This window comes from Mus musculus, chromosome 2, assembly GCF_000001635.26.
Source record: "Mus musculus strain C57BL/6J chromosome 2, GRCm38.p6 C57BL/6J".
Lineage (NCBI taxonomy): Eukaryota > Metazoa > Chordata > Mammalia > Rodentia > Muridae > Mus > Mus musculus.
Window position 1 is genome coordinate 24,781,273 of NC_000068.7, and position 27,953 is coordinate 24,809,225.

At 45.2% G+C, this 27,953-nt stretch overlaps 1 protein-coding gene across 41 annotated transcripts in view; it reads right to left on the bottom strand.

The window, feature by feature from the left end:
* Positions 1 to 9,496: 9,496 nt before the first annotated feature.
* Positions 9,497 to 27,953, bottom strand: part of Ehmt1 (euchromatic histone methyltransferase 1) — a 128,875-nt gene continuing 110,418 nt past the window's right edge. For all 41 annotated transcript variants that reach the window (XR_003953746.1, XR_374136.3, XM_030252227.1 and 38 more), the window contains 9 exons: positions 24,942 to 25,096; positions 23,802 to 23,969; positions 23,488 to 23,632; positions 22,671 to 22,748; positions 21,742 to 21,857; positions 20,749 to 20,835; positions 20,235 to 20,313; positions 11,009 to 11,184; positions 9,497 to 10,858 (listed from right to left, as the gene is read on the bottom strand). Coding sequence is in view for 39 of the 41 variants with exons in the window: in XM_030252227.1 (XP_030108087.1) it covers positions 10,678 to 10,858; positions 11,009 to 11,184; positions 20,235 to 20,313; positions 20,749 to 20,835; positions 21,742 to 21,857; positions 22,671 to 22,748; positions 23,488 to 23,632; positions 23,802 to 23,969; positions 24,942 to 25,096 (1,185 nt within the window). In the remaining 2 variants the exon portion in view is untranslated. The remainder of the gene's footprint in view (positions 10,859 to 11,008; positions 11,185 to 20,234; positions 20,314 to 20,748; positions 20,836 to 21,741; positions 21,858 to 22,670; positions 22,749 to 23,487; positions 23,633 to 23,801; positions 23,970 to 24,941; positions 25,097 to 27,953) is intronic.

Here is a 27,953-nt window from a genome sequence, read left to right on the forward strand (position 1 = left end):
ATAACAAGGACACAAGCCTTTAAGACGAGCAGGATGTGTAATACAGAGGTAAGCTCACACAGGGCAAATGTGAGGAAGCAGAGATCATGTGTGCTTGAGAGCAGCTGTGGCCCTTGCAGAGGGCGAGCTGCTTGGTTCCTAGCACCCACCTGGCAACTACCAATGGTTTATGACGCCATTCCTGGGGCTCAGACGCCCTCTTCTGGTCTGTATGGGTACTGTATGCATGTGGTAGACACATACAGGACAAACATACAAACAAAAGCAAAGATTTTCTTAAAGGTTTTAAAAAGAAAAAGAAAAGGTTGATAAAAAAAAATAGTGTAAGATTTAAAATAAATAATCCAAGCCTTCATCTCTGGATCTGGAGAAAAAGGAGCATGCTAAGCATAAAGTAAGAAAACAAAATAAATCAAATAAACTACAAATCAATAAGATTAAGAGCAAGAAATCCGAAACTATCAAATCCAAGAGATGGTTTGCAACAACACATTGTTTCTGGGGTTCCATCCAAAGAACAGGGCTCATCTGGCCATGCTATGAGGTCAACAGAGAAAACCCAAAAAGTCCACTTGCAAAAATCCTCACTAAAACACTAGTAAATTTAACCTACTAATGTATACAGATTTATCCATATTTCTAGGCTGGTTCAACATTTAAGTGTCACTGATGGTCATGGTGGCTCATGCCTTGACCCCAGCACTCAGGAGACTGAGGCCTGAGGACTATTGCAAGTTTGAGGCCAGCCTGGGCTACATAGTCAGTTCCAGGACAGTATAGGCTCAAACAGAGGAAACAAAACAAAAATACGGCAGAGGCAAGAGAATTTCTGAGTTCGAGGCCAGCCAGGGATATACAGAGCTGTCCTGGAATAAATGTTCTGTTGTTTTAATACCGTGTCTCAAGGAAAAAAAACAAAAAACAAAAACAGAAGTTACAGGGTTGGCAAGGTGGCTAAGCAGGTAAGAGCACTGACTGCTCTTCCGAAGGTCCTGAGTTCAAACCCCAGCAACCACATGGTGGCTCACAACCATCCATAATGAAATCTGATGCCCTCTTCTGGTGAGACCGAAGATAGCCATACTGTCTTATAAGTACATAAGTGTACTTATTTATAATAATAAATAAATCTTTAAAAGAAACACAACATTCAATATGAATGAAAGTAATTCACCTTATTAATCAGCAAAGGAAGAACTATCATGCTGTGTGAATTTAAATAGAAATCCATGAGACTGGAAAGATGGCCATTAGGGGCATGTGTGGCTCTACAGGGAGGGAAAGAAGGGAGGGAAGGAGGGAGGGAAGGAGGGAGGGAAGGAGGGAGGGAGGGAGGGAGGGAGGAAGGGAGGGAGGGAGGGAGGGAGAAGAATGAGTGAGAGAGATGGAGAGGGAGAAGTGAGCAAGACTGAATGTGACTAAGATGTCAGAGTCAACACCACATCAATAAAAATTCTAGAAAGTTACCTCCTGATCTACAGATTCCAGGGAGAACATGGATTCCATCAACACAAATGAAACAAATGAAGTCAGGTCTCTGGTACTGCTTGTCTTATGACTTCCTACAGGGGCCAGGGAGACCTACAAAAAGAGCTGGGCGCAGGCGTGTCCCTGCACAGCATAGGAATGATCTGGAAGCTTATGAAACAGCTAGCCTGAAGTAACAGAAACAACTAGACAAACGGCCACACCAGAGTTGAAGGCAAGACTTAATTCCTGAAAGTTGTCCTCAGACTTCCATATCTTCACTGTGGCATGTACAAACACTGTGTAGACACACACATACAGACTTCCTTACAAAGAACAGTGATTAGATACCGTAGGAAGCAGATATATTGATTACTAAGACACATCAGAAAGCCCCAAATTGGAATTGGACCCATAATACATCAGTTGATCTCAGACAAAACAGCAAGTCCAAGTGAACATCCCAGTATGGCTGTCTCCTGCAAGCGTGGTACAATCATTGCCGTGCTGAAGCTGGCAGGATGTGGTGAACTCTATACACAGTAAGATGTGATGACCTATATTTATAGGAGTGGCCCAAAATTGCTACAAGAAAATGAGCAAAATCAGTGATAGTCAGGACAAGGCTGATGGTGGTGATGACGTCGTCATTGTGAAGGGCCACTGTTCTCCTGCCCTGGCTGCACATGGTCTTGAGGGCCAGAGTTGACAGGAGGTAAATGTGCACTGGGGTCAGGGTTGCTTCCCTGCTGGCCTTTTCACGGGCACCCATGTGGGGCTGAGACTTTTCAATGATGAAGTTATTCTGGAAAACTTACTGTCAGGTGGCTGGGAGCTACTCAGACCCTGCCTACCTGCAGCAGCTTCTCTCTCTACCCTCACAGCTGCTGTTTAAAAGCAAAAGCAAAGCAAAGAAAACAGAAAGAACGGGTATTTTACAGTGGCTTCTGCAGTGCCCGATTCTCAGTTTTTCAAAGGAAATCGTCTCAGTTTCTTTTCTGCGGTGATAAAACATCATGACCAAGGAAATTTATAAAACTAAAGGGTTGTTGGGACTTACCTGGTCAGAGTGAGGTCATGGCCATCATGGCAGGGAGAATGACAATAGGCAGGCATGGCATTGGCATGTCCTATTCTGATCCACAAGCATGAGGTAGGGAGAGAGTGTGAGCTAACTGGGAATGGTGTGGGCTTCTGAAATCTCAGGTTTGAACCCTGGTGACACACCTCCTCCAACCTTCTCAAACATTTCCACCCATGGGGACCAGGCATATGAGTTTATAGGGATAATTCTCATTCAAACCATGTTCCACTTCCTGGCCACCATAGACTTCCTGCCATAGCATAATGCAAAAGCAAAACAAAACATAAAACAAAGCAAAGCAAAACAAAACAAAACATAAAACAAAGCAAAGCAAAACAAAACAAAACATAAAACAAAGCAAAGCAAAACAAACATAAAACAAAAACAAACACACACACACACAGTCCAACTTCTAAAGTCCCCATAGTCTTTCAGTCTAGACACAGTTTCAAAGTCTAAACTCAAGTCAAATTCTTAACTGTTCTCTCCTATACTTCCTAACATACAGTGGCAATGAATGGAGATGACCATTCCAAAAGAGAGCCAAAGGGGCACAGAGAAGAAATACTGGACAGAAGCAAGACTGAATGAAACCCAGCAGGGCAAACTCCAAATCTATGGGAATAGCTCCACGTCTAATGGCAAAGGTCTTAATGGCTCCACCCTTCCAGTTTTGCTGACTACAACACATTTGTCTCTTGGGCTGATTCCACACCCAGTATGTAGCTCTCCCTGGCAGACTTGGGAGCCTCCAACGCAGCCCAGGCTTCACTTTCATAGCTTTACTTAATGGCCTCTCTGGGCCTCCATCAGGGACTCCCCTGCCACACACCTGGTCTCAGCAGCTTCCTTAACTGCTCAGGAAGATCCCACAACCCTTTATGCCTGTATCCATCCTGATTACAAAGCCAGAAAGAACCACATGGCCAATGCTACCAACTGCTGCCTGCTTGGTCTGGGACCTGGCTCCCTCCTTGCAAAACGTTTGCATAAACTTTGATTATAGGAGCAGATGAGTCCTTAGGCCCTTTCTATTCACAGGTTGCAGGATTGGCTGGGTGGAGTCCCACCCTGAGGGTGCCACGCCCTTTCTTCCCATCTCTCTTCATCCCTTTCAGCACAAGTCATGGCTCCTACATTAAGTTTCCTAATATACTTTCTACCCACACCGTACAGTTTTGATCCCTTTGTGCCCCACTGGTACTTTTTCATTGCGGACCTGCCTAAGAGTGATCACTAATAACTGTGTGGTAGTCAATATTAGGCTGTCTTGAAATCACCTCTACTGGGAAATTAGTCCAGAACTCTCCAGTGTAGCCTGGGGCAGACTCTCTGGACAGTAGCTAAAGCCAACCACATTCTTCAAAGTGCCACAAGCATGGTGTCTAGCCACTTGCTAATATTGCCCTCCTCTGACACCTCTCAAGCTGGACTTCCACAGCCCACACAGCTATCAGCACTGCTGTCTTACAAGCTCCTAGGGATGGCTCCTTATCCCTGGTTACATTGTTCAACCACTTTCCTGGAACAGGGTCCCAAAGTCTTCCCCAGTTTCCCAATAAGCAGTATGGTCAGGCCTGCCACAGCAGCATCCCAGTCCCTGGTACCAAGTTCTGTCTGAGTTGTCCTATTGCTGTGATAAATCACCATGACCAAGGTAGTTTATAGACGGAAGCATTCAATTGGGCCTTACTTTCTAGTTGCAGAGGGTGAGTCCATGGCCACCATGGTGGGGAGCATGGCAGCAGGCAGGCAGGCTGGTGCTGGAGCAGTAGCTGAGAGCTTCCATCTGATCCACAAACACAAAGCAGAGGCAGAGAGAGTGAGCTAAAGTGACAATGGTGTAGGCTTTAAATCTCAAAGCCCATCCCCCGGACACACCTCCTCAACAAGCTCGCACCTCCTCATCCTTCCCAAACATTTCCACCACCCGGAGAGTAAGCACTCAAATAAATTAAGCTATGGGGGCCATTCTCGTTCAAACCACCACAAAAGTTTACAAACTACCCCAGGCTATTGGGGGCTACAAATAGAACATCCCAGGTGATGGATACACATTAAAGCAAGGGTGGAACATGTTCTTCCCTGACACCTGACTGCAATCTCATACTATGGGCTACTTATCAACTGTACCGTGAAACCTTCCTCCTCCTGAGACCCGAGAGAGTGATCCCCTGACTTGCCTCACGCACCTAAACTCTCTTCAGAGTCCCTGCCAGGTTGACTTTCTGTGACATTACTAACTCTCCTAACGAATCTCAAACCGAAACAGATAAACTGCATCCGTGAACCCTGGAGAGTTTCACTAAGTCATTCTCTAACCTGGATTGGGTGGCCCTTCCCTTTGGTCTACAGTACTTGTCTCGAGGGAATTAAGGCTCTTTTATATTCCCATATGGATAAAAGAAATCCACCTAGACATGTCTTACACTTTCCACAAAAATTCTTGATGGACTATAGGCCTAAATGTAAAATGTAAAAATATAATGAAACTTCTAAATATATATATTAATGCCCTTGTAGTGGTCAAAACTAAACAGATACTTAACATTTTGTATCATGTGGAAGAGATTCTACTAAAGTTGATTTAAAGGTCAACAAAATCTTATCAGTGTTTTGTTTTTGTTTTTTGAGGGTTAGATTGTTTGACATGTCATATGTGATTTTGCCATTTAAAATTATAGGAATAAGACTGTAATATTTGTGTATAGAAAGATATAAAGGCAAAGAAAAAATAAATAGTTTGGGAATAAGCATACGCTGCTTGGAGCTCTCCAGTGTGCCAATGCTGTTCTACCACAGACATGGTTCTAGACCCAGAGGACACCCAGCCGGGGTTCTCAGATTGTGTCCTGGAACAAGTAATTAAACCAGTGACTCAGAGATAATGCTAGGAACAGAAAGAATTTTCAAAGTATTAAGAAAGCAAGCACTTTGAAACAAGGAAGTGGGCCTTGGGGGTGAGAAAGGTTGACAGCTCAGTGGCAGATGCTATGCTTGGGACTTACATTCTAGTGGTATGGACTCTCTCTGCTGTGCTCTGGGTGGGCAGGAGCCGTTAGACTTCTCTGTCACTGATTTCTCTCATATAACAGTCTTGATGCTCCTGTCCTTCCATCCGTTTCTCCTACTGGAACTCATCCAGAGGTTTCTAGTTGAGAGATAAAGTTGGACCTTCGAGGCATCTGCTCAAACTCTGTTCATCATCTATGTCGGCCCTCACAAAAGTTAACAGAAAATGAACTTTACTCAAAACAAAAATCTAAAATTTAGTATTTGTGGTTTGTTTTGTTTTCAGTCTTTGCTGTCCTAGAACTCACTATAAACCAGGCTAGCCTTAAAATTGCAGATTTGCCTCCCAAGTGCTGTGATTAAAGGCATGTGCCACCCTGACCGGCCTGTGTACGGTATTTGCATAGCCTGTTTTTCAATACTTTAATAAAATGTAGAACTTGAGACAGGCTAACATAAAAACAAAAAGCTTATTGTGGGTCACCAGACACATCTGGTGTTAGCCATCTTGCTGTCGGGAGCTTGAAGGGACAAAAGGTACCACACGACAACCGAGAGGGAGAGGGTGTTTTCTTCCCTGACTACACAGAAACATGATTGAGCAATGCCATCACTCTGATGACCTCATTCCATCTTAAACCCTTAACAAAGGTCCCCTTTTGCACACCACATTTGGATTGAATTTCTACCCTAATACCTCATGAGGAGAAAGGTCAAACTCCAATACGGGACACCATAGCCAGGCCACAGTGAGCTTGAGAAAAGTATAAAATGTCCTGCTTCCTTCTAAAAAAAAAAAAAAAAAAAACAAAACAAAACAAAAAAAACCAGTGGAGGGCATAAGAGAGAGGAAGATGCAGGAGAGTAGGGGAATGCGGAAAGCACTTCTGTTCCTGACGATGCAAGTGGTAAGTGCTCTTTTGTAGATCTGGGGCTGAAGCTCAATGATATGCTTGGGCCCTAGCATGGGTAAGGGGGTCGAGTGCTCATAACTAGCACGCACAAATGATAGCAGCAAGTACTTACAGACTACATGGGTTAACCAATTTACTTCCAGTCCCAGACAAGCAAACCCACCTGCACACGAATGCTTTAATGATTGCAGCTGAAACTAGGAAAGACTTAAACACACACATAGGAAAGTGTAACTATATTCTCCTAGTATGGAATTCTTTCCAGGGGTGGAGTAGGGAGGGAAAGGTCAATACAGAGATGCTCTACAGACAGGAACAGACAACCCAGATCAAAGCTAGGTTGCATTATAAGTCACTGGCTGACTTCTCTACAGTCTAGAACAGACAAAACAACTTGTGATGGAAGGAATCAACACTGGAGACAACTTGAGGTTGTGGCAGCTGCCTGGAAGAAGCCAGGGCATTGACTGAGTGAAGGAATAGTAAGATTCCTTGGCAAGGCCACATGCCAGAATGTGTGTAGCCAGAATGACAAAAGACAAAAGTCTATAAACCATGCCTTGGTAAAACCTCGTCAATTTGGAGTTACCACACACCATGCACTGGCCTCCATTTGTATCCAAGAGCAATCCTTAAAACAATACGGTACAGAACTGCCGCTGGTGAACGTGCCCATCACCCCAGCGAGGAGACTGCCTAGGGGGAAAAGGGAATTAAAAACCAGCTGAACAGATTATTCTCAAAATAAAAATAAGAGAAATGTGGTGATAGAGCACTTAGGTGCAAGGCCTTGGGTCCAGTCTCTCTCTGGCTCTCCTTCTCCCTCTCTGACACGGTCTGCTATGTAGTCCGGGGTAGCTAAGCTGGTCTCAAATTTACATAGATTCACCTGTCTCTATCTTCCAGGTGCTGTGATTGAAGGTGTGTGCCACTATGACTGACCCTGGAGTTCTTTCTAAATAGATTATACAGCCACAAGTCAAAAGACAGACTCTGCCACAGAAAAACTTAAATTCAGCATGTGTATATAAAACTGTAGCATATACAAAGCTCATAAAAAAAAAAATCAGCAAGGTGGAGCAGAGTGGGCTACTGTAGAGGTAGGGATTTCACAGGGATGCCAACCTGGTAACAAAGATTGATGTCATCAATAACCAAAGAAGTTCAAAGCAGCACACTACAATGTTTCCCTGCAAACAATGAAAAGAAGAAAGTCGGAGTATACCCGATTCATTTTATGGCGGTTCAGTAACACACTACAGTTACTGTTAACTGAAAGGTAGACAGGGAGGCAAAAGCCAACTGTACTCACTGGGAAATACAGAACTGCAGTTCAGGTTCATGAAGCCATCCATGAGTTCTGCGGGCACTATGTGTAAGAAGGAAGTTACACACACACACACACACACACACACACACACACTAAATTGTGTGTGTGTGTGGAGGTGCTACCTAGGAGAAATTCTAAACTCCAGGTGCATTCTGATTAGTTAGTAGGGCTTCTGTACCAGCCTAGAGATCTTTGGTGGCCTTCAGCAGGGTGGCAGGCAGGTCTGGGCTTTCTGTGGCTAGCACTGAACAACACATATCCTCTTATCGATCTGAGATGACTAGAATGAAAAAGACCCCCATAGGCTCATAGGGAGGGGCATTAATCGAAAAGACTAAGAATTCTGATCTTGTTGGAGTAGGTGTGACCTCGTTAGAAGTATGTCGCTTGGGGTGGGCTTTAAGGTATCAAAATGCTTGATCCAGACAGTGTCCCTCTCTCTTTCTGTCAATCCAGATGTAGAACTTTTGGCTACTTACCCGCACCATGTCGGCCTGCACGCCAACATGTTTCTTGCCATGCCAATAATGGACTAAACCTCTAAACCTGCAAGCCAGCGTAATGAAATGTTTTCCCTTCAGGAACTGCTATGGTCATGGCTCTCCTCACAGCAACAGATGCCCTTCCCCAAGAACAGAACTAGTAAAAGGCAATGAACAAGCTGGGCAGTGGTGGCGCATACTTTTAATCCCAGCACTTGAGAGGCAAAGGCAGGCCTGGTCTACAGAGTGAGTTCCAGGACAGCCAGGGCTACACAGAGAAACCCTTTCTCAAAAAACCAAAAATAAATAAATAAAATAAAATAATAAAAATAAAAAATAATTAAAAAAAAAAGACAATGAACAAAATTTTTCCAGCACGGTTTTTATTAGTGAAACTTTGGAAATAGGCCCATATTCATCAGTATAAGCTTAGGTATTGATGCTGCTTGAAGCACGCAACACACCCAACACCACACAAATCTGATTAACATGGAGGGGGGAGGGGGAGAGGGAGGGGAGGGAAGGGGAGACAGAGACAGAGAGAAATGCAGTATGGAGGAGGAGTATTCCACAGTCAGGGAAGGGACCCTATGGAGAGGAGCTGCTGTGGGCTTCAGTTTCTATCTACCTGCATGGCATGACTCCTTCTCTGGTCTACCAGCATCCCACCTGCTCAGAGCCATCCTACAGCTGTAGGATGCAGCAGTGATGGTAGAACTATAGACTGGACAGCCTACCAGCCAAGGTGGCCTGCTTGATTATCTGTAAAGTGAAGACAGCTGCCTTCCTTCTAGAAAAGGCTTAACCAAGTGAACTCCACGCATTGAAAACTGGAGCCTTTGATTAATTTTTCATTGAGCTTACAAGCCCTCCTGTAGTGAGCAAGGCCAGACCTCCATGGAGCACAGGGTGCTGCTTTGTCTAGGACCCCTAGAAGGAAGACTGCAGACATCACCTGTCAGCAGGCAGGGAAGAGCTGGGCTCTGTCAACCATCACTGTGTCCCAATGAAGCCCTTCACGTATGCATATGGGGACTCACCTGCTCCTTCAGAATGGCTCTCAATCTTGGACACCAGGCACCAAACACACGGACAAGGAACAAACAGGCAGCCCTCCAGAAACCCATGTAACCCCTGAGTGTACACCCAGAAAGGAAGGACTAGGGATTTGCAGAAACCCAGAGAAAGAATGTGTCATAATGAAAACTCCATTTAAAGTACTTTTTTTTTATTGATTTCATTGAAAACAGAACAAGAAATGGTCTGAGCCAAAAGACTGCTCATAAAACTGTCAAAAAACATTTTAACAGAAAAAAATAAACATGACTGCATTATGAATGTTTTAGAAGAGTCACACACACTCACACACACACACACACACACAAAAGAAAAACAAAAAACAAAAAAACCACCCACTGTCGCTGCACTAATTACAGTATTTAGAAAGGTATATGCCAAAAAAAAGTACATGACCTGCCCGGCCACCACACAAAAGGTGATGGCAAATTTATTCAGCTACAAGACTAACATTTTAAAAAAGTTTTTCCTGCACTTTATTCTAAAATCATTTTGTTCTTTTTCTTTTTTTTTTTTTACAGTTGATAGTTTATTTTCATGTGGTGAGTAGAGACCACACCAGATTCAGCACCGTTGTCTGTGTTTTGTGTTTTTATTCTTTGATGTCCTAATGTTCAGTAATGGTAAAAAACAAACGAGTTTATTCATCATCATCATAGCGTGTGGCTTAGAAATCAACCAAAGGTGCCTGCGTCAACGGAACTGGCTGGGGCCAGTACAGGGTCTGCCTGCACACACCAACCTGCTTCCTAGCAAAGAAACACCAGTAAGAGGCTTGATATATAGGGCTAGATATAGGGTTTCTTTAAAAAGCAAACCCACATTTCATCAAAATGAGTGGTGGGTCAGCCAAACTCTCCAAGGCTGTAAGGGAGCTAGTGTCCTCCAGTGGCACATGGGAGCTGGTGCCAGCAACACAGGCTGTGGGCAGCAGGTCTAACGGAGCAGCTTGTAGGTGATGGTGGCCTTGGTGAGTGCCATACAGGAGCGTGACCAGACATTATACAAACAAAACTGGCAGTGGAGCAAGGGCTTCGGAGACCAGAGGGAGACGTGGAAAGTGCTGCAGCACGGAGTCACCACCAGTAACTCACAAGTTATGCAACATGGAGTCCCAGGTCTCTGAGGTGCAGGCCCAGAGGCATGCTCTGGCCTGAGCACTGGGCCAGCTAAATGAACACCTCGGGCCCAGAACATTCCTGAGAGGTGTCCATACCTCCAGCTCCTCTTGGACATATGTAGAGTTTCTTCCTCTCTAAATTGCAGTCACCAGAATCTGATTTTGAGGGTCCCACTGGCCACACTGGCAATTCATAGGGGGTCAGCAGCGGCTGCAGAGCTGGTATCTGGAAGGCCATTCTCCTGAGGCTCCTGGGCTGCACTGGCTTGCCTCTGGGCCAGGGCTGCGCTTGAGTGCCGACACTTGGAAGACCCACACCGGCAACTGAAGAGCTTGCCCTTGACGTCCCAAAAGCGCTCCCCGTAGTCGAACCTGGGGGGAAAAACTCAGGTGAGATAACTCAAGTACCCCTAAGCTGTCCAGGCCCAGAACCCTACATGCTGGAAGCACATTCATGGCTAGGAAGGCAGAAACCACACCCACCCAGCCAGGGTCACACACTGTGCCTGGAGCTGTACACACCCGAGCTGCTCCCCAGCCTGAATCAGGCGGGTACTGAAGAAGGCAATCCTGGGAAACCGCAGGTCCTGGTGTGACATGAACACTCGCACAGGCACAAGGTTGGGTTCGCAGTGGTGGTTTATGAACCGGCTGACATTCCCATAGAACCGAGCGTCAATGCAGTATACCTCTCCATCCTTTGGGGTAAAAGAGAGAAAGGCTGCAGTCAGTGATCACTCCAGGACATGTCCTTACCCCAGACACCTGCACTGCAGTCTTGAAAATCGGGAACTGGACAGTGGCTCTGCCAGAATTAAAGAACTTTCTTCTGTGGCCCAAAGTGACAACTCAGGGTTCAGCAAAGCAGACTTCTGTTACAGCCTGAGGGTAGCCACAGGCCATGCTATACTAAATTCTGCAGTGCCAGAGGTAGGAGTACAATGCTAACCTGGGACACAGGAGGACAGGGTTCTAAGTGTCTTTGTCCCACAACTCTGCCTGATGCTGTGGTTGTTTCTGAGCACAGAGGGACTGTAGGATCAAGACTTGCTCAGTGGGTTGTACTAGCTCTTGAGCCATTTAAACAGCTGTCTCACAGAGATCCTGTGTGTGAGAAGCTCCTCTGGTGGGAGTATTGTATATACAGCAAAGGAGGCCTCTGCTGCAGAGGGCAGGCCTGACATTCAGGAAAGACCAGGAAACTGTCCTAAACACTGACAAGGAGCTGCCCAGGATTAAATGGGCACCTTGAAGTCCGCAGGCAGACATGAGACTGCCCACAGTGCACATCCAGAGCTTGCTGCTATGGGCCATGCCAGCTGCAGTGCTTAGGCATGGCTACTACATACACAGTACATAAGAGAATGAAGTGTGTGAGGAAGGCACTGCAGGACCTACCTCTGTCTGGGATAAAGCCCAAACAAGAACCTGCTCTAGACACCTGCACATACCCATGTGAACACACTCAGAATTCAGGCAAAAGTCAAACCCAAACCAAGAAGGGAAAAGCCGGGGTCAGAGATGGGTATCTAACAACAAGGTAACTTCCAGACTTGCAGGATATGAACATGGGTGAATGTACTCCAGCAATATCCCTGAACAAGAGAGTTTATGAGAGAATTCACTAACAACCACTCAGATCAAAGGCAGAGCAACCCATGTCCTGCATCTGCCATAAAGACAGTAAGAGATCGAAGAGATTTGGGTCTTATGGTTTGAGACTACTTCTGTGGTGACAGCTTAGGAAACTATAGATTACCCTAGCCTATGAAGAAAACAACTCTAAGAGCAGCCACTACACATGCTAAAGGTACTCAGAACTGTGGGATTCACAGGGAACGAATCCTTGGGCTTCTGGGTTGGGTGCCAAAGTCCAGACACTGAAATTTCTGGCTGCCCCAGCCCATATTGTAAGGAGACATCAAGCTGACTGGAAGCAGCAGTGTTGGACAGAGAGAGACCAGGCCTGTACATGAATAGCAGAGTTCGAATCTGAAGCCAGGCTAAAAAACAACAAAAGGTAGGGGTGGGGGTGGGGAGAACTTGAAGGGAAAAGGAAAGCAAAAGTTTAAGAATACAAATGAGCACCAAGCACAGTAGTGCCTGCACACCTTTGCTTCTAGCGCTCAGAAGGCAAAGGCAGGCGAATCTCTGAGTTCAAGGCCACCCTGGTCTACAGAGTTACAGAACAACCAGGACTACACAAAGAAAACCTGCCTTGAACCCCTCTCACTCCTAAAGAGAAAAACCACAAGGGACTTGGGTGGGCACAAGAAGCAGAGGCAATAATAAATAGTAATTTTCAGGACAGACAGAGCTACACAGTAAGACACTGCCTGGAGATAAATACATAAACAAGCAAACAAATAAATAATATTAAAAAGTCAGCTGAGTCTAGCTGAAGACAAGCAAATGCTACACAGGGACAAGTGTTAGGGGGGTTGCTCGTGTTCGTACCACCAAGCAGCAGGCCATCAGAGTGCAGTCACTACAGACAAGTGCGAAATCCAACAGCAAGAGAATCAAGTAGGACTCTCCTGAAATCCACTCATTACTCACCCCTCCTCCGAGTAAAGGAGCAAGACCCACAGGCAGCAGTACATCACTGCACGGGATAACTCACTGAGATGCCATTTGCAAAATAGCCAAGGTGAAACCAACCTTCATATCCCCAAAGACAAAGAGAGACTCTAGGTGCTGATGACTTCTGTACTATACTGACAAGTGAAAAAGGAAACAAATATAACTATACCACTTTCTGTATACGCACAAAAAATAAGTACCTTTCTTTCTACAGATAGTCCCTGACTGGGAACATGGGGAACAGTACCATGAGTGAAGTAGCCATTCCCCTTTAAAGCTCCTACTTGAAATCCTGACCTCACAGTGAATCAATCACAGAATCAATAAGGGAAGTGACTGCAGCTGAGACTCAGTGCACACACAAGAAAGAGAGTTCATGCCTCACACAACACAGAGCAAAGGCACTGGCTATGAACCACGAGGTGGCTTCCACCAGCATGAAAACTGTGAGGAAGTGTGGAGGTCAGTGTTTGTGACAGCAGCCAGAGAAGACTCCAATATCCAGTAACAGAACACAGAACATGCAAAGTTTAAATATAGTTGCTACTTTTAGAACATACAAGCCTTCTGCATAATCAAGACTATGATAAAATGCTTGGATAGCCTGTATAAAATACTGAGTCCAATCTCCCAGCACCCCAGTACAAATGAACAAACAATCTAGACATTGTATTTGGGGAATTATGATGTTTAAGGCAAAGGCTTCTGGCACTGAACCTAACCTGATTTGATCTGCAGAACACACATGGTGGAAGGAAAGAACCAATTCTCTCTGACCTCCACACTATATCTGTCTGTCTCTGTCTGTCTCTTTCTCTCTCTAAAAATATTTTGAGAGATTTTACTATGTGACATCAGACTGCTCAGCACAGGGGTTGGGACTGCACGTGTGCTGCCATGCCTGACAAAACCACAAATTCTTAAATTTCCAAATCTGAATTAACTAACACATTAATATAAAAATGTGTAACAAACTGGTAACACAACCGCACAGAAATAAAATTACAATACTTCAAGTACTCAGTAAAATATATGCTAAGAACCAAACAGCTGCAGAAGAGCAGGACACAGCCACAGCAGCTGTGCTATCTGTATGGTCCTAATATCAGCAAGGCCACTCTGACACAGACTGCAAGAACCAAGATTCTATCTATAGTTAAGTTCAGGGCAGCCCTCAACCTGAGCAGAGAAGTGAACCATCTATGGCCACGTGTCACATTGTTGGCTCCAACTATAACTCCATAACTAAACATAAGTTTTAGCATCTTGGCCAGGTATAGTGGCACACAGTTAGTCCTACCCCTTAGAAGGCAGAGGATTAATCTCTGTAAGTTCTGAGCCAGCCTGGTCTACATAATGAGTTCCAGGCCAGAAAGGGCTATAGAGTTATTAGACAGACAGAGACACACAGAGACAGAGACAGACATAGACACACAGACACAGACACAGACACAGACACAAAGGTAGCAGGACAGATTTGTTCAGTGATTAAGAGTACTGACTGCCCGATCATCCAAGGAACCTGGGTTGATTCCCAACTCCCATGTTCACAACTGACAACAACTCCATCTCCAAGGGTACCAGGCATACCCATGGTGCACAGAAATACAGTATGTGTAGGCAAAATACCCATACTCATAAAATAATGAATGAATGAAATGAATGAACAAATACCTTAGCAGAAGATTTTTTTCTATGAAATCCATTCTCACAAAGGACACAGGGGTCTTAAAAAGGTGAGATTGCAACTGTGAGGCTGGGCTGATCACAGAAATCTACTGGTGCCAGAAAACAGCAGGTCAGGTATGGGGCAAGGTCTGTGGGACTCAAAACAAGAGCTATGTGCACATTAAAGAGCCGTAACTAGTGGCTGGAGAGATGGCTCAGCAGTTAAGAGCACTGACTGCCCTTCCAGAGGTCCTGAGTTCAATGGCTTACAACCATCTGTAAAGGGATCTGATGCCCTCTTCTGGTGTGTTTGAAGACAGCAACCGTGTACTCACACATATTAAAAATAAATCTTTACAAAAAAAAAGAGCTGTAACTGATCAAAACATACTGCATATATTTTTAAAAAGAGACAAACCATGATCTATACCAACATTCAAAACAAAAGGGTGATGGTATGTATCTGTAATCCCAGCACTTGGGAAGCAGAGGCAGGAGGAAGCCACAAGTTCAAGACCAACCTCATCTAGATAGTAAAATCTCGAAACACACAAAGGGGAGAAAAAATTAAAACAACAAATTTCCTTTACACCTGGCAATGGGGAGACACATGGACAGAAGAGCATCTGCCTTCTCCCAAGAAAGAGCGGATGGCTGAACATTTCCCTTCAAACACAAAACAACAACAACAAACAACTCATGGGATTTGGAGACGACTCAGTTAGTCAAGTGTCAGCCACACTAGGAATGTGAGTATAGAACCCTAGCACCCTTGCAAAAGCATGGAGATGTGCTGTTGTATCAATAAGGCCAAATCAAGAAATACGGTAGGAAGCAACAAGACACCAGATGCCAACATTTGGAGACACACACACACACACTACAGCTCAAAATAAAAAAGTTCCTTAAATGAATGTGACTAGCATGACAGAAGTCCCTAGTTGTACAGAAATGTCAGGTAAAAGGGGAACAGCCAAGGCTCACAAGTACCACAGAGTTCCTTCAAGAACACAACGGGTATTAGTAGGCCTCAGGAAGTAAGTGCAGTAACAGCTAGGAACAGACACATCCGGATGAAGGACCTCTGTAGGGCAGTAACTGGTGTCTGCCTGCTGCAGCTGCCTCGATACTTGGGGAACTCTGCTCTCCCTGGATGCAGCAAGTTTGAGTTCAGTCCTGACTAGCTCTGGGAACCTGCTCAATGCAGAGGTATTTGAGAAAACTGTAGAAATGTGTGAGAAAGCTGGCCCCAGATAAGAGCCACCTGTGTGTGACTGGTGTGATGGCAATGCCACAGTTGTCAGTGAAAGTGATATCACAGAAAGACACACACTGGTGGGATGCAATAAGATGGTTTATTCATTTTTACATCCTACAAGGGGGGGGGGGGGGGAGCAGGGAGTAGGAGGAGAAATGCTGACCCTGGTAGTAGTACGGGTCCCTACCTCTGGTCGTCTTTGCTCTTTTGCAGATGAGAACATTCCCACAGCACACATCCCCCACCCCCATCCCCCCAAAAGGAGGCTGCCATGACTGTGTGAAACCAAATAGCCCAAGAAATGGCAGTCAGGCGAATGCTTTCTTCTCTTTTTCCTTGTCTGCCCTTTCTTTTATCATCTACATGCAAGACTTCTTTAAAACTAGGAAAGGGCAGCAGAGAAAAATCAGACCAGGAATAATGTGTGAGGAAGGGCGAGAGCAGAGGTGAGGTGCGGGTGGGGAGCAGGTGAGGTAGGAAGAAGGAAGAATTGGATGGGCCTGGATGGGATAGAGGGATATGCGTGCTCAGCAACAAGAGGCCTGGGTATTTACAAGCAGCCATGTTTAACAGGCCCGACTGTACTTACTGGATATTCCTTTACCTGCTACACAGTCAGTTTTATTCACTGGAGTTTCAAAGCACGTAACAGACCTGAAACCATCCACATCAACCCGGAGGAAAGGTACTTCCCACAGGGTCTGGCCAGTGTGTCAAGGAGCCAGAGAGGCTGGCTCTAAGCCTGTGGCCCTACAGCTATAGGCACAACTCCAGAAGCTACCACTATCACTGAGAGATGTTCTGTCCAGAGCTATAAGCCTAGACATGACTAGTGCCATACTTTAAAATAACCCTTCCACCTAGGAAAATTTACCGCTATGGTCTCCCTCATAAGTATACTATCATTGCTCAAAGAAAGGGCCTCAGCATGACCCAGAGAAATTCTGCAACTGTCCAGTGTATACTCTCTGGTCGAGAACTTCAGAGACTGTCCCCAAGTTGCAGAGCCACTACTGGGCTTCTCAAAGGAGTTGTCCTGTACACATACCTGTGCCTGGATTCTTTACTGCAACCTGAATGATGAAGCCACTGAAACATGTCTGCTCACTAACCGGTACCCAACTCAGAAACTCACAGAGGCCAAAAGCATAGGCTTAGAACCTAGGGATAAAGGGCTACTCTCTTAACTTTGCCCTTGAAACACGCAACTTTCTATACCTAACTTTGGCTCCAACATACCAACTTCATGCATGTGCTGTTAATGCCAACCTTTTCTAGAACAGGGATAGTGTGGTCTGCCAGTCTTCCTTTGAATAGGCCTCATGCAGCTCATTTCTACTGTCAGAGTACTCATGAAATTGCTGAGTCCTTTCTATGTATCTGCAGTTTGTTCTGTGTTTCTTTGATCTCAGCATGACTACAGGACACAGTGCACTTGAAGGGCTGTCAGGGATCCTGTGCCCAGGCATCTGAATGAGGCAATAAACAAATGTGGGTATATTCTGGTCAGGGAACAGCAGCTGTGGTCACCAACTCAGAGGGTTTGATCTAAGCAAGTATAGGAAACAGAAGGCCTTGGCATACATATAGCTTTGAGTCCTAAATGAACAAGAACCACTGGCATGATATTCTTTAAGATAAAAAAGACAATGGAGGAATTGAGAATGATGGCCACATATCAGGGTTGGTGAGGGAGACACCACTGGAAGTGATGAAAGGAACATGGAAAGGGTGGGACTCTGACAGTCCTAGACACAGGCCTCATCCTACAGCCAAGGAATGACGGGCATGATGCTCTTAGTAAGTGCTGCTAGAGTGGGAGTACTTGCAAGACCGCTGTACTAACATCCCTGGTGGGGAGACAATAGTTTCCCCTCTACCAATGTACTAAGAGAGCAAATGAAACTATCTTGATTCATACAGCACGTAACTGTATATGCAATAAATCCTAACTAATAACCCATTAAAAATACCAAAATTAAAAGGTGAATATGGCAAGATCAACCAAAACAAACAAAAAAAAACCAAAGCAATTAATCAGTTGAGAAATAAAATTAAAGGCAACAGCATTTTAAGAACCATGTATAAGATCTATGTCTTATCCAGCGAGGCTCTGGTGAGAGAAACAGTCAAGCCCTGGTAGGTCTGGACACCTAGAGTGCAGTATACTGCACGTATCTGAGTAGACAAGACCTATGAAGTCCTAGTCAAGGCTGCAGAGCTGCTGACCATACGGACACCATACAGACCCAGATTAACCTGGGAAAGCCAAAGTTCCAGGCACTAACACACACATGACAGGAACAGTCTGAGGACTCACACCACTCGCATGAGTGAACTCTGCCATCAAGGGGGTGGCACTGGTATGAGAGTCAGAAACCAGACAAGGGACAAACCATATTCCATCACAGACAGCAGCATGTAGGTGAGAAGCAGTGTACTGGCCAGCGGTACCGAGATGACTGCAAGTCCTCACAGACAGAAGCAACCTCAGCTCTCACCTCAGACCACTCACCAAGGTCGACTCAAAACAGGTACAGAGCCAAACTTAGTTTCTATGGAAAGACATGGTGGAAAAGCTTTATGATCTTAGGAGAGAGAGAGGTTCCTCAAGGCAGAATAGACTGGACATTAAAAACATTTGGCTGGAGAGATGGCTTAGCAGTTACAGTGCTGGATTCCAGCACCTACATGGTGGCTTATAGCCATCTGTAACTCTAGTCTCAGGGGATCTGATTCCCTCTTCTGGGTTCTGTGGGCACTAGGCATGCAGGCAAAAATATATCATACATATAAAATAAAGTAAAACAAAAAATTATTAAAAACCTAAGTAAGGATGCTATAAAAGCCCAGAGAATATATAATTGAAATACTGGTAACCAGACTACCACAAAACACAAACCAGACCTGTCTATCACCCAGGATGAGATGCACACCAAGCCAAGTATCCACCAATAGGAGAGGAGCTCTCACACTCACCCTTGCCTGTTTTGCATGCACAAGCACACAGAAGACAAAACCTAACTGAATTCAGGAATTGACAAGGTTTTGACACTCTTGAGCCTGAGAATGATGTTTGGTTTTTATTTGTGTTTGTGTGGAGGTGTTTTGTTTTGTTTTACTGTTCCAGGATGGCCTGGAACCAGCCAAGGAGGAAGAGCTGAACTTTTGGTTTCTTAGTCTCTGCACCATGTGAGTGCCTGGAGCCAATGGAGGCCAATACAGGGCATCACAGCCTAGGGACTACAGTTACAGACAGTTTTGAGTTGCCATAGGGGTGCTGGGAATTAAACCCAGGTCTTCTGGACTATCAGACAGTGCTCTTAACTGCTAGACCATCTTTCCAATACCCACAGCTGGTCATTACATAGATCTTGCATCACAATTGCTAACCTCTTGAGTAACTTCAAGAGTCAGAGCCTGAGGTCAGAGTGGCCCAGTTCTCTGGGGAGAACTCCATGATTACAGTTAACTGGGTGGTTACAGTTAGAGCACAGAAAACTTTTATTCCCTTACCAACTAGCACAGACTGTGAGATTTAGGATATTTACTTAATAATTACTTACTTTAAATAGCATTTCATTACTTAACTCTGGCTGGTTTCAAACTCAGAAATCTGCCTGTTTCTGTTCCCATGTGCTAGGATTGAAGGTGTGTGCTACTGCATCCAGCTTAAGAAGTTTATAAAGAACAATTCCTGAATTCAGAAACAGTGACAGACTAGGGTGGTCTTAGCCACCTTTTGCCTGGCACAGAAGCCATAGGAAACCCTAAATCCTGGAGCAGACCGAGTTTGGTCCTCTATTCTCTCCCTACATAGGACATTAGTATCCTGATGTCAATGGAAACAGAAAAGCCTCCCTCATCGCCCACATTTCTGGATCCTATGCTGCTTCCTATGTGACTCCATGAGCTGCTCCCTATTGCTTGGTCTTAGGGGACCAGCCTGGGAACTGGGGGGCATAATGAGGTATCCCAGGTATTCCCTTGAGGTACGTGGCTTGCTACAACAACAGAAATATCTCAAGTTAGGGGCCTGTGCCTTGAACACCAAAATGAGCCTAGAACTGTATGATAAAACCTGACAAATGTGTAAGGAGCATACACCCATATGCACCAGTGACTCCAGAGCTAGACTGCCTGTGCCAGTTACTTTCCAGAATACTCTAAAACAAACTGCCCAAGTTTTACATTTTGCAATCACTTGTTCATATGTGTTGGCCCTTCACAACACATTACCTTATTGTCAAGATCAAAGAGGTAAGAGTCCTCTTCCCGAACATCAGCTTCAGAGTCCGAAATCAGCTCCCCTACGTATCTGTAGTAAGAAAAGGGAAGACCCATCTCACCTCTGTGCCCTCAGACAAGAAACAATGCCATGGAAGGTTACAGACACAGAACACTCTGGAAAAGTTCTATGGGCTGGGATCTGGATCTGGCCCCGTGTATTTGCAGTGCAAGGTGAGGACCAGGGATGGCTTACCAAGATGCTAGTAGTAGAACTCTAAAGCTAGCACCTTTAGTAAATGACTGAGGTAGAAACTCTGAGCACAACCCTAGGGCTAGTAACGGGAGCCTGGCTGGTGTAATCAGCGTCCCCACTGCTTATCCTCACGTCTGCATGACAGTGAAGCATGCTCCCAAGGGCCTTAGAGCATGAACGTGTATGAGAAGTTCCAGAAATGAAAAACAAAACAAACTAACAAACAAAAACACAATAAACAGAGCTGTGGGACTCCAGGGACCCACTTACTCGCAGACAAAGGTGCCCAGTGGGATATCCTGGAGGGACCGCACACCCCAGCCCATGTCCTGTGTCCGATAAAGCTGCAGCCTTGCCCTGGAAAACAAGTAGAGGGTAGGTGGACATGTACCTGATGGTCCGCAAACCAACTGTATCCATTCTAAAGTGGGTGAGATGAGCAAATAGAGAAAAATGATGCAGATTCCAAATCAAGGAAGAATTATGACTCTGTAGGTGACTGAAAGCAGTTCCAGTCACCTTATAGACCCAGCACCACACACAGGAAGCTAAGAACCCCGGATTCAGACTGTCAAAGCATAAAGTATTGCAGCCCTTGGTTTCCTCAACTTGTAGTCTAACTCACAAGGTAGCAGTGAAGACTAAAGTATTCATCTCATAGAAGTGTCTCCACTAGAACCCACACTACTGCCATTCTATTACTCAGGGAGTATGCCAGCAACAACTAGCCAGGAAGGCTCCTATTGGCTGGTGTGTTCTAGGTAGACCATGCTTAAGGAATTCACCCTCTCTTCAAGGCATTCTCAGATAATGCCCTTCCTATTGGCCCATTTGTAAATATGGGGACACAGGTACTGAAGCATGTGCACTTTGCCCTTGGTGCACTATGAACAGGCCATAGCTACCAATGTTTAAAACTTGATTCTGGCTGTGACACAGGAGGCACAGGAAAAGGCACAGGACAAAGAGGGGGCTCAAGAACCAGGAAGAACACAACAGTTTGAGAAAAGCCAACCAACAACACCATTCTTAATGTTGGTTGGCTTTCTCTAACACTAAAACCAAATTTAGCAAGCCCACTCATATCTCAGCCAGCCTAGCTTGGCTGGCTGTTCTCTCTCTCTCTCTCTCTCTCTCTCTCTCTCTCTCTCTCTCACACACACACACACACACACACACACACACTCCTTCTCCCAGACATTGGCTCTGCCCACAGATATACATGCCTCTGACCAGCGTGACCGAATATATCTACACCCTCACCTGAGACCATTTTGCACCACACGATTGCGGCAGTTCCTCCAGCATGAGCAGGCATGATTGCACTCGAAGATCAAGGGTGGTTCTGCCATGTTAAACTCAGGCAGAAGTCGGCCATCCTATTAATAGATGGCCACAAGGGCCAGCAGATGTCAACTAGCATTCTCTTTAAATGAACTTTAATAACATATTTTTACAAAATGCCCAGTCTGGCTTCAAATATACACAAACAATGGCTTATGGGTAGACATTAACAGCTAGGGGAATAGCAGGGTTAGGCTCCACATCTGTGGTCTGAATGGAAATTGCACAGGTATGATACAGGTTTGAGGACCTCTTGGAGAAATCTTCCCTGGTTAATGCTGTTCTCTCCTCCTGCCCTGCCCTGTCTCAAAACTATGCACCTCTTCTCTCTGCATACGTTGTCCCCGAGCTGCATCCTGGGTCCCAAGGCTACTGACTGAGTGCCTCCTTCCACTAACACTGTCCGTTCCTTGTAAGACCATGACACTAAAACCTCAGGCCACTGTGTCTAGTGATAATAGCCATCCAGTCTAGCCTGGCTTGGTCTTTCTACTTGTCATCTCTTTGGACAAATATATGTGGTAAACATATGGCAGGGCTCACCAAACAAAAACAACAAAGACGTTTCCTTCTACAGCTATGCCAGGAGAGCCAGGATTATCCAGGTAGTGACAAAAGACATGGGTTTCAACCCGACGACTCTGGGAACTCATACCGCAGCCCCATAATCTACTTAGAATCACCCCTTAATTTCAGCTTGTCACCTCCTTCTACTTTTTTTCCATAACCAGCTCACCTCGAATTGTCCCAATGTCACTAGGACATCTGAGAATCAGAAAACATGCTCACAGACTCACTTTCATGGAACTTACCACATAAGCACATGTGCAGCAAATGTGTTTCCTCACCTTATCATACCAGCAGCGCATGCTCAGCTGGCCACACATGCAGGTGCTAGAGGAGCAGTCATCTACACACACGCAGTACTGAAAACAGAGTGGATTGCATGTCAGACAGGCATCACATTCCTGCTACCCAATCCTACCCTTGCAATCACCACCAAATGCTTGGAAAAATCTCAATTGCCTTCAATTTGCTGCCATCTCTCTTAGGAGCAAGGTGGAAAGGCTTGGGACACCATGAGGAATATACACCATGCTGGCAGGGAGCAGCAGGCAGGAGTTTAGACATGTGTAGCCTACAAGGGGCTAAAAAGCCTCTTGCACTCAAGGCCAGATACCTCTCAGAAAAAGATGAGAATACAGAATCTCACAATCAAACTAACATTTATACGGCTTATTTTGTGAGAATCAGGAGACTCCTTTAAGCACAACTGTAAGGAAAAGCCTTTCAAATGAAAAAGTCAAAGAGAAATGGGAAAATTGTGTTCCAGGCTATGGCTGCTGGGGCTGGGGAGCATGCAGTGCACTGCTTAGACCAACATGGACCCTCTTGCTCATGACTTAAGGACCAGGAGATACTGGGCTCTGAGCAACCACTGATAGGGACACTTAGGGCCTTCAATAGGCTTTCAAAGTATGCTAGGAAAACTGGAGTCCTGCCTAACAGAGAACTTGAGAATTTTATCTTTCTTCCACTTCTTTCCTTCAAGACAAGTACAAAGAGAACAGGATCTCCTGGGATACTTCCACAGGCCTTCTTCCAGAATGGTGCTAAGTGCTAGGACCAAGTTCTAGGGATCTGCCGCCCCTTCTTCCCACCAACCTGCAAATGAGTGATGTTCCTGTCAATGTTCATGGGGGATGTCACACAGTTCTGGGAGACATACTTATAGTTGGTAGGACACAGCTCACTGTCCACAGCATTGACACAGGGAATGGGAATGCGCTCATACCCTCGAGCGATATCCCTGCACAGAAAAGGGAGATGTTACTTGTGCTGCTTTAGCTTCTGCCTCATGGAAGACAGACACAGCTGCCAACAGTGCCCACACTAGACTCGGGTCGCAGGGGCTCCATCTCTCCTAGCCCACCTGCCAATGGTTTGCTAGACTCTTCTCAGGGTTAGAACCTTCTCACCTGCTCACCGTCTTCTCAACAGCAACGGGCTTGTCAGGGGCTGAGTCCCGAAGTGCTTTGCTCATCTGCAATGCACTCCACACCTGCGAACTGAGACTTGCACACTGCAAGGGAGTCTCTCCTTCCTTGTTTTTCAGAGTAACATCTGAATCCCGAGAAAGAAAGAGGCTAAAAGGGAAAATAAAGGCCAACAAAACATTCAGGTCTGAATTTAGAAGAGACACAGTTAAGACACATAAAGTGACTAGCTATCTGTCATGTAGCACCAAACTTATAGCTCAGTGACTCTGGAACAAGCATGTCTTGCCAGGAGCACATCTGCTCCCACCAAATACTTATAATGAGGCATCAGTCTTCTCACCTGAACATGCGTGTAGGAGCTAAGAATGTTTAGTTAATTTTCTTAGACTTTGTTTTCTAATTTGCCCTTAAGAATAAAGGAAATGGCCAGGCGTGGTGGCACACGCCTTTAATCCCAGCACTCGGGAGGCAGAGGCAGGCAGATTTCTGAGTTCAAGGCCAGCCTGGTCTACGGAGTGAGTTCCAGGACAGCCAGGGCTATACAGAGAAACCCTGTCTCAAAAAAACAAAAACAAACAAACAAACAAACAAAACAAAAAAGGAAATGATATGGAGAACAGACGTTTGGGGTATGCAGAAGGGCAACACAGCTCGTCTGCCTGATGAAGGAAGAAGGGTTACCACACCTGCGCTAGAGAGTTTCAAGTACCGCAAGGCCATGTCACTTCCCCTTTCCAGGTGCAGGAGAGGTGCCACCTGCTTATCAGTAGTACACCACTGCTGGCATGTAAATCCTGCTTAAAAGCATCCTAAACAGCCACCATTTCCACCTGAGAGGGAGAACCAATAGTACCCAGTTCCTACTGGAACTGTCCCCATACTGTTGGATCTGAGACTTTGTTAAGATTCAACTAAGAATGTGGGTGGGTTTGTTTGTTTCTGTTGTCTAGGACAACTGAGTCCAAAGGGTACCACAGCTGATCTGAGATATCAATTGGAAAAGGTATTCTCCACCTATATAGCATCAGCTCTAGGTAGAGTGTAGACACAGCCATTTAACGGTCACTCTAGGAAGCCTGGCAGCAAGAGCTATCTATATTGGCATAGGGCTGCACTCACACAACACAGTCGTAGCGATTCTCCCTGGCTGCGATGTGCAGGGGTGAGTCTCCATGGATATTCACAGCATGCAGGTCACACTTGGCAGCCAGAAGTATTTCAGCTATGTCCACACAGCCTGAAAATGCTGCCCAGTGCAGACAAATGTTCTCCTCCTGCACAGAGATAAAATGAGAACCCAGTGAAGATGGTTTCTGGCTCGGAGCACGCTGCTGGGAGCAGACAAGGACACCCTTGGTGCTTGAGCAAGCTGGTTATTCCTAGCACAGGCCACACTGGGGGAGGGGTTTGTAGTTTCATCAAACAGAGAACAAAAATCCTATCTAAACTGCAGCATTCATCTATTTTTTTTTTCACTTTAAAAGTAATATAATACAGGGTGGGAGAGATGGTTCATTGGTAAAGACCACATATTTCTCTTGCAGAGGGTAAGGAGACCTGAGTTTGGTTCCCAGCACCCACAACGGGTAGCTTACAACCACCTGTAACTCCAGTTACAGAGGATTTAACATACACATCTTAAAACATTTAGGGGAAAAAGGGTAATATAATCACTTACAGACTATTTTGAAAGTAGAATAATACAGAATTATGCCACCTTGAATAGGATAATTATTAAAATAACTAGTAGACTTTCTTATTAATTTTAAAAGTAAAAGCACTTAATGACCTAAGTTCGACCCCCAGAACTCACGTGAAAGTGAAGAAGAAATGTGAGAAAATAGTGACAGTTGATCACATCTGGGGAGAGTCATTTTCCTTAAGGCTATGGCCAGTGACGGTTCACAACTGGATTTGGTAGTTATTTAAGACAAAATAACGGAGGACATTAAGCTGGACAGGGCTGAAGAAACAGGAAGTGGATCTGAGGAAGTTAGGTGTCAATACAATCAAGTACAGTTTATGAAACTCTCAATAAAATAGTAAGTATTTAAAAGGCAGGAGCTGAAGAAATGACTCAGTGGCTGAGCCTGCTTGTTGCTCTATCATGAGGACTGGAGATTGGCACCCACTCAACAAGCAAGGCATCCAAACTCTGTGGGATGTAACGTCTGGACTCTGAGTGTGCACACACATATGCACAGACACACTCACACATCATTTTAAATCTCATGAAGTAATAATACTTACTATAGTCTCCTGTCAGGACACAATGGCAACAAACCCCTGCAGGCCTCTGCCCGTCTATGGTCACCATCCCTTAAGGGCTCGCCTCAACTGAGACTGCAACTACAGCCTATACATTATAAAGCTTAGAGTTTGTCCTTTCCACTGAATGATCAGCCCACTCCATAATTTATTAATGTCTTAATTTACTGAATGCTGTTTTTCCTCTGGAATATAATACTAATGTTATTCCTATCCATTCCTACCTCATGCCCTCTTTGTCTCTCTCTCTTGTGGATTCTTTCTCAGGTCTAAACATTCAGAGATAGAATTTCTGGCTATAGATATAAAAGACTGGCCTGAAGTGGTCTCCCCCACTATGACCAGTCATTGTTGCTTCCTTCCCCTCAGGAACACAGTCACAGACAAAAGTGTAGCCTGAGCATGCCTTAGTTCCCAGCAATCCCTTGCAGTGAAAGCCATCCCAGGCTCCATAGTATCAGATCTGCCTTCTCTGGCAAGCAGGCAATGCCAAGCCACACCGCAGGGACCCGTTCTGCCCGCCCGCAGGGGTCACGTTCATGTGTAACACTCTGGTGCGCTCGGACAATCGGACAGTCTCCCTCCCAGTGTCCACATGGTAAGGTGGAGTCAGGGCTTTTCAATTCATTGAACACTTGAAAACATAAAAACAAAACAGAGACAGAGTGTATTGTCTATCAGCCTTGCTCGCTTGCTCGCTCACAAACTGCCCCAAGCACAGACTTTATTATTTCATTTATTTCTAAAGCAAACTGCCTTTAGTCCACATTATTACTCCGTCAAAAACCTTAGTCAACTATCTTTAGTTCTTTTCTGGTTGGCATCCTCGGTGATTTCAGCCCTCTGACTTTACATGGTTAACATTCCATCCCCACACATCTCAGAGCTCAAAGTCCTGATTCTCAGGGTCATTTTTTCTTAACAGAATGATCTGTTCCTTTTAGCCAGGGTTATGCTGTCTTAAATTCTAAGACCCTACTCTTAGGAGACTGTTTACTGCAGAGCCACCACACTGGCCTGTGGTTCAGAGCAGTTTCACCTCCACAGTGGGGGTGGCACTTTCTGCTTCCATGTGCCAGACTGAGCATAACCCCTCCCCGTCACCAGTGAGAAATGTGAAACAGAAAAGTGTACAATCATGGTTATCAAATCTACATAGGCAGCAGGAGACGGACCAGGGAGCTGGAGCTGCCTACTCAGTCAGATACCACAGGAACCATACAGGAGATGGAGCTGCATTGGCCTGTCAAGACCAAGCCTCCCACAGAGCAACATGAGCGGACCTGAGAGAAAACACCCAAAGGGCTCCAATCTTTCAGCCATCCCTTCAGCCAGGTGGAAAGCACCATCAGCGTATGGACCATTATCATCCTGCACTGAGAACTGCTATAGACTCACTAGACCAGACCAGAGAACAAACCACAAGAGAATTAGACAGACCCCACATCCATGGCTGTAAAACACACACACACACACACACACACACACACACACACACACACATACACACACCTCAAGAATATAGACAAACTGGCATCTGGCTTTAAGTCCTGACACACAGATAGGAGGTAAAACTGACCACTGACAAACCAGAACTGGTATGGATACTGAACTGGAAATCTGACCATTAGGCACCTGGTATAATTGGGTCCCACACACTCAGAAGGTAATTAGACATGGTAGAAATTACAAACAAAAGCCTTTCGATTCCATTCCCACCAACACACAATAAAGGAAAAAAATTACAGAGAGCTGAAAAAGGTTAAAAAAAAACAAAACAAAAACAAAACAAAACAAAAAAAAAACCCAACAACAACAACAAAGAAGGGTAGTATATTAGAGCACACAATTAAAACCAGCTGA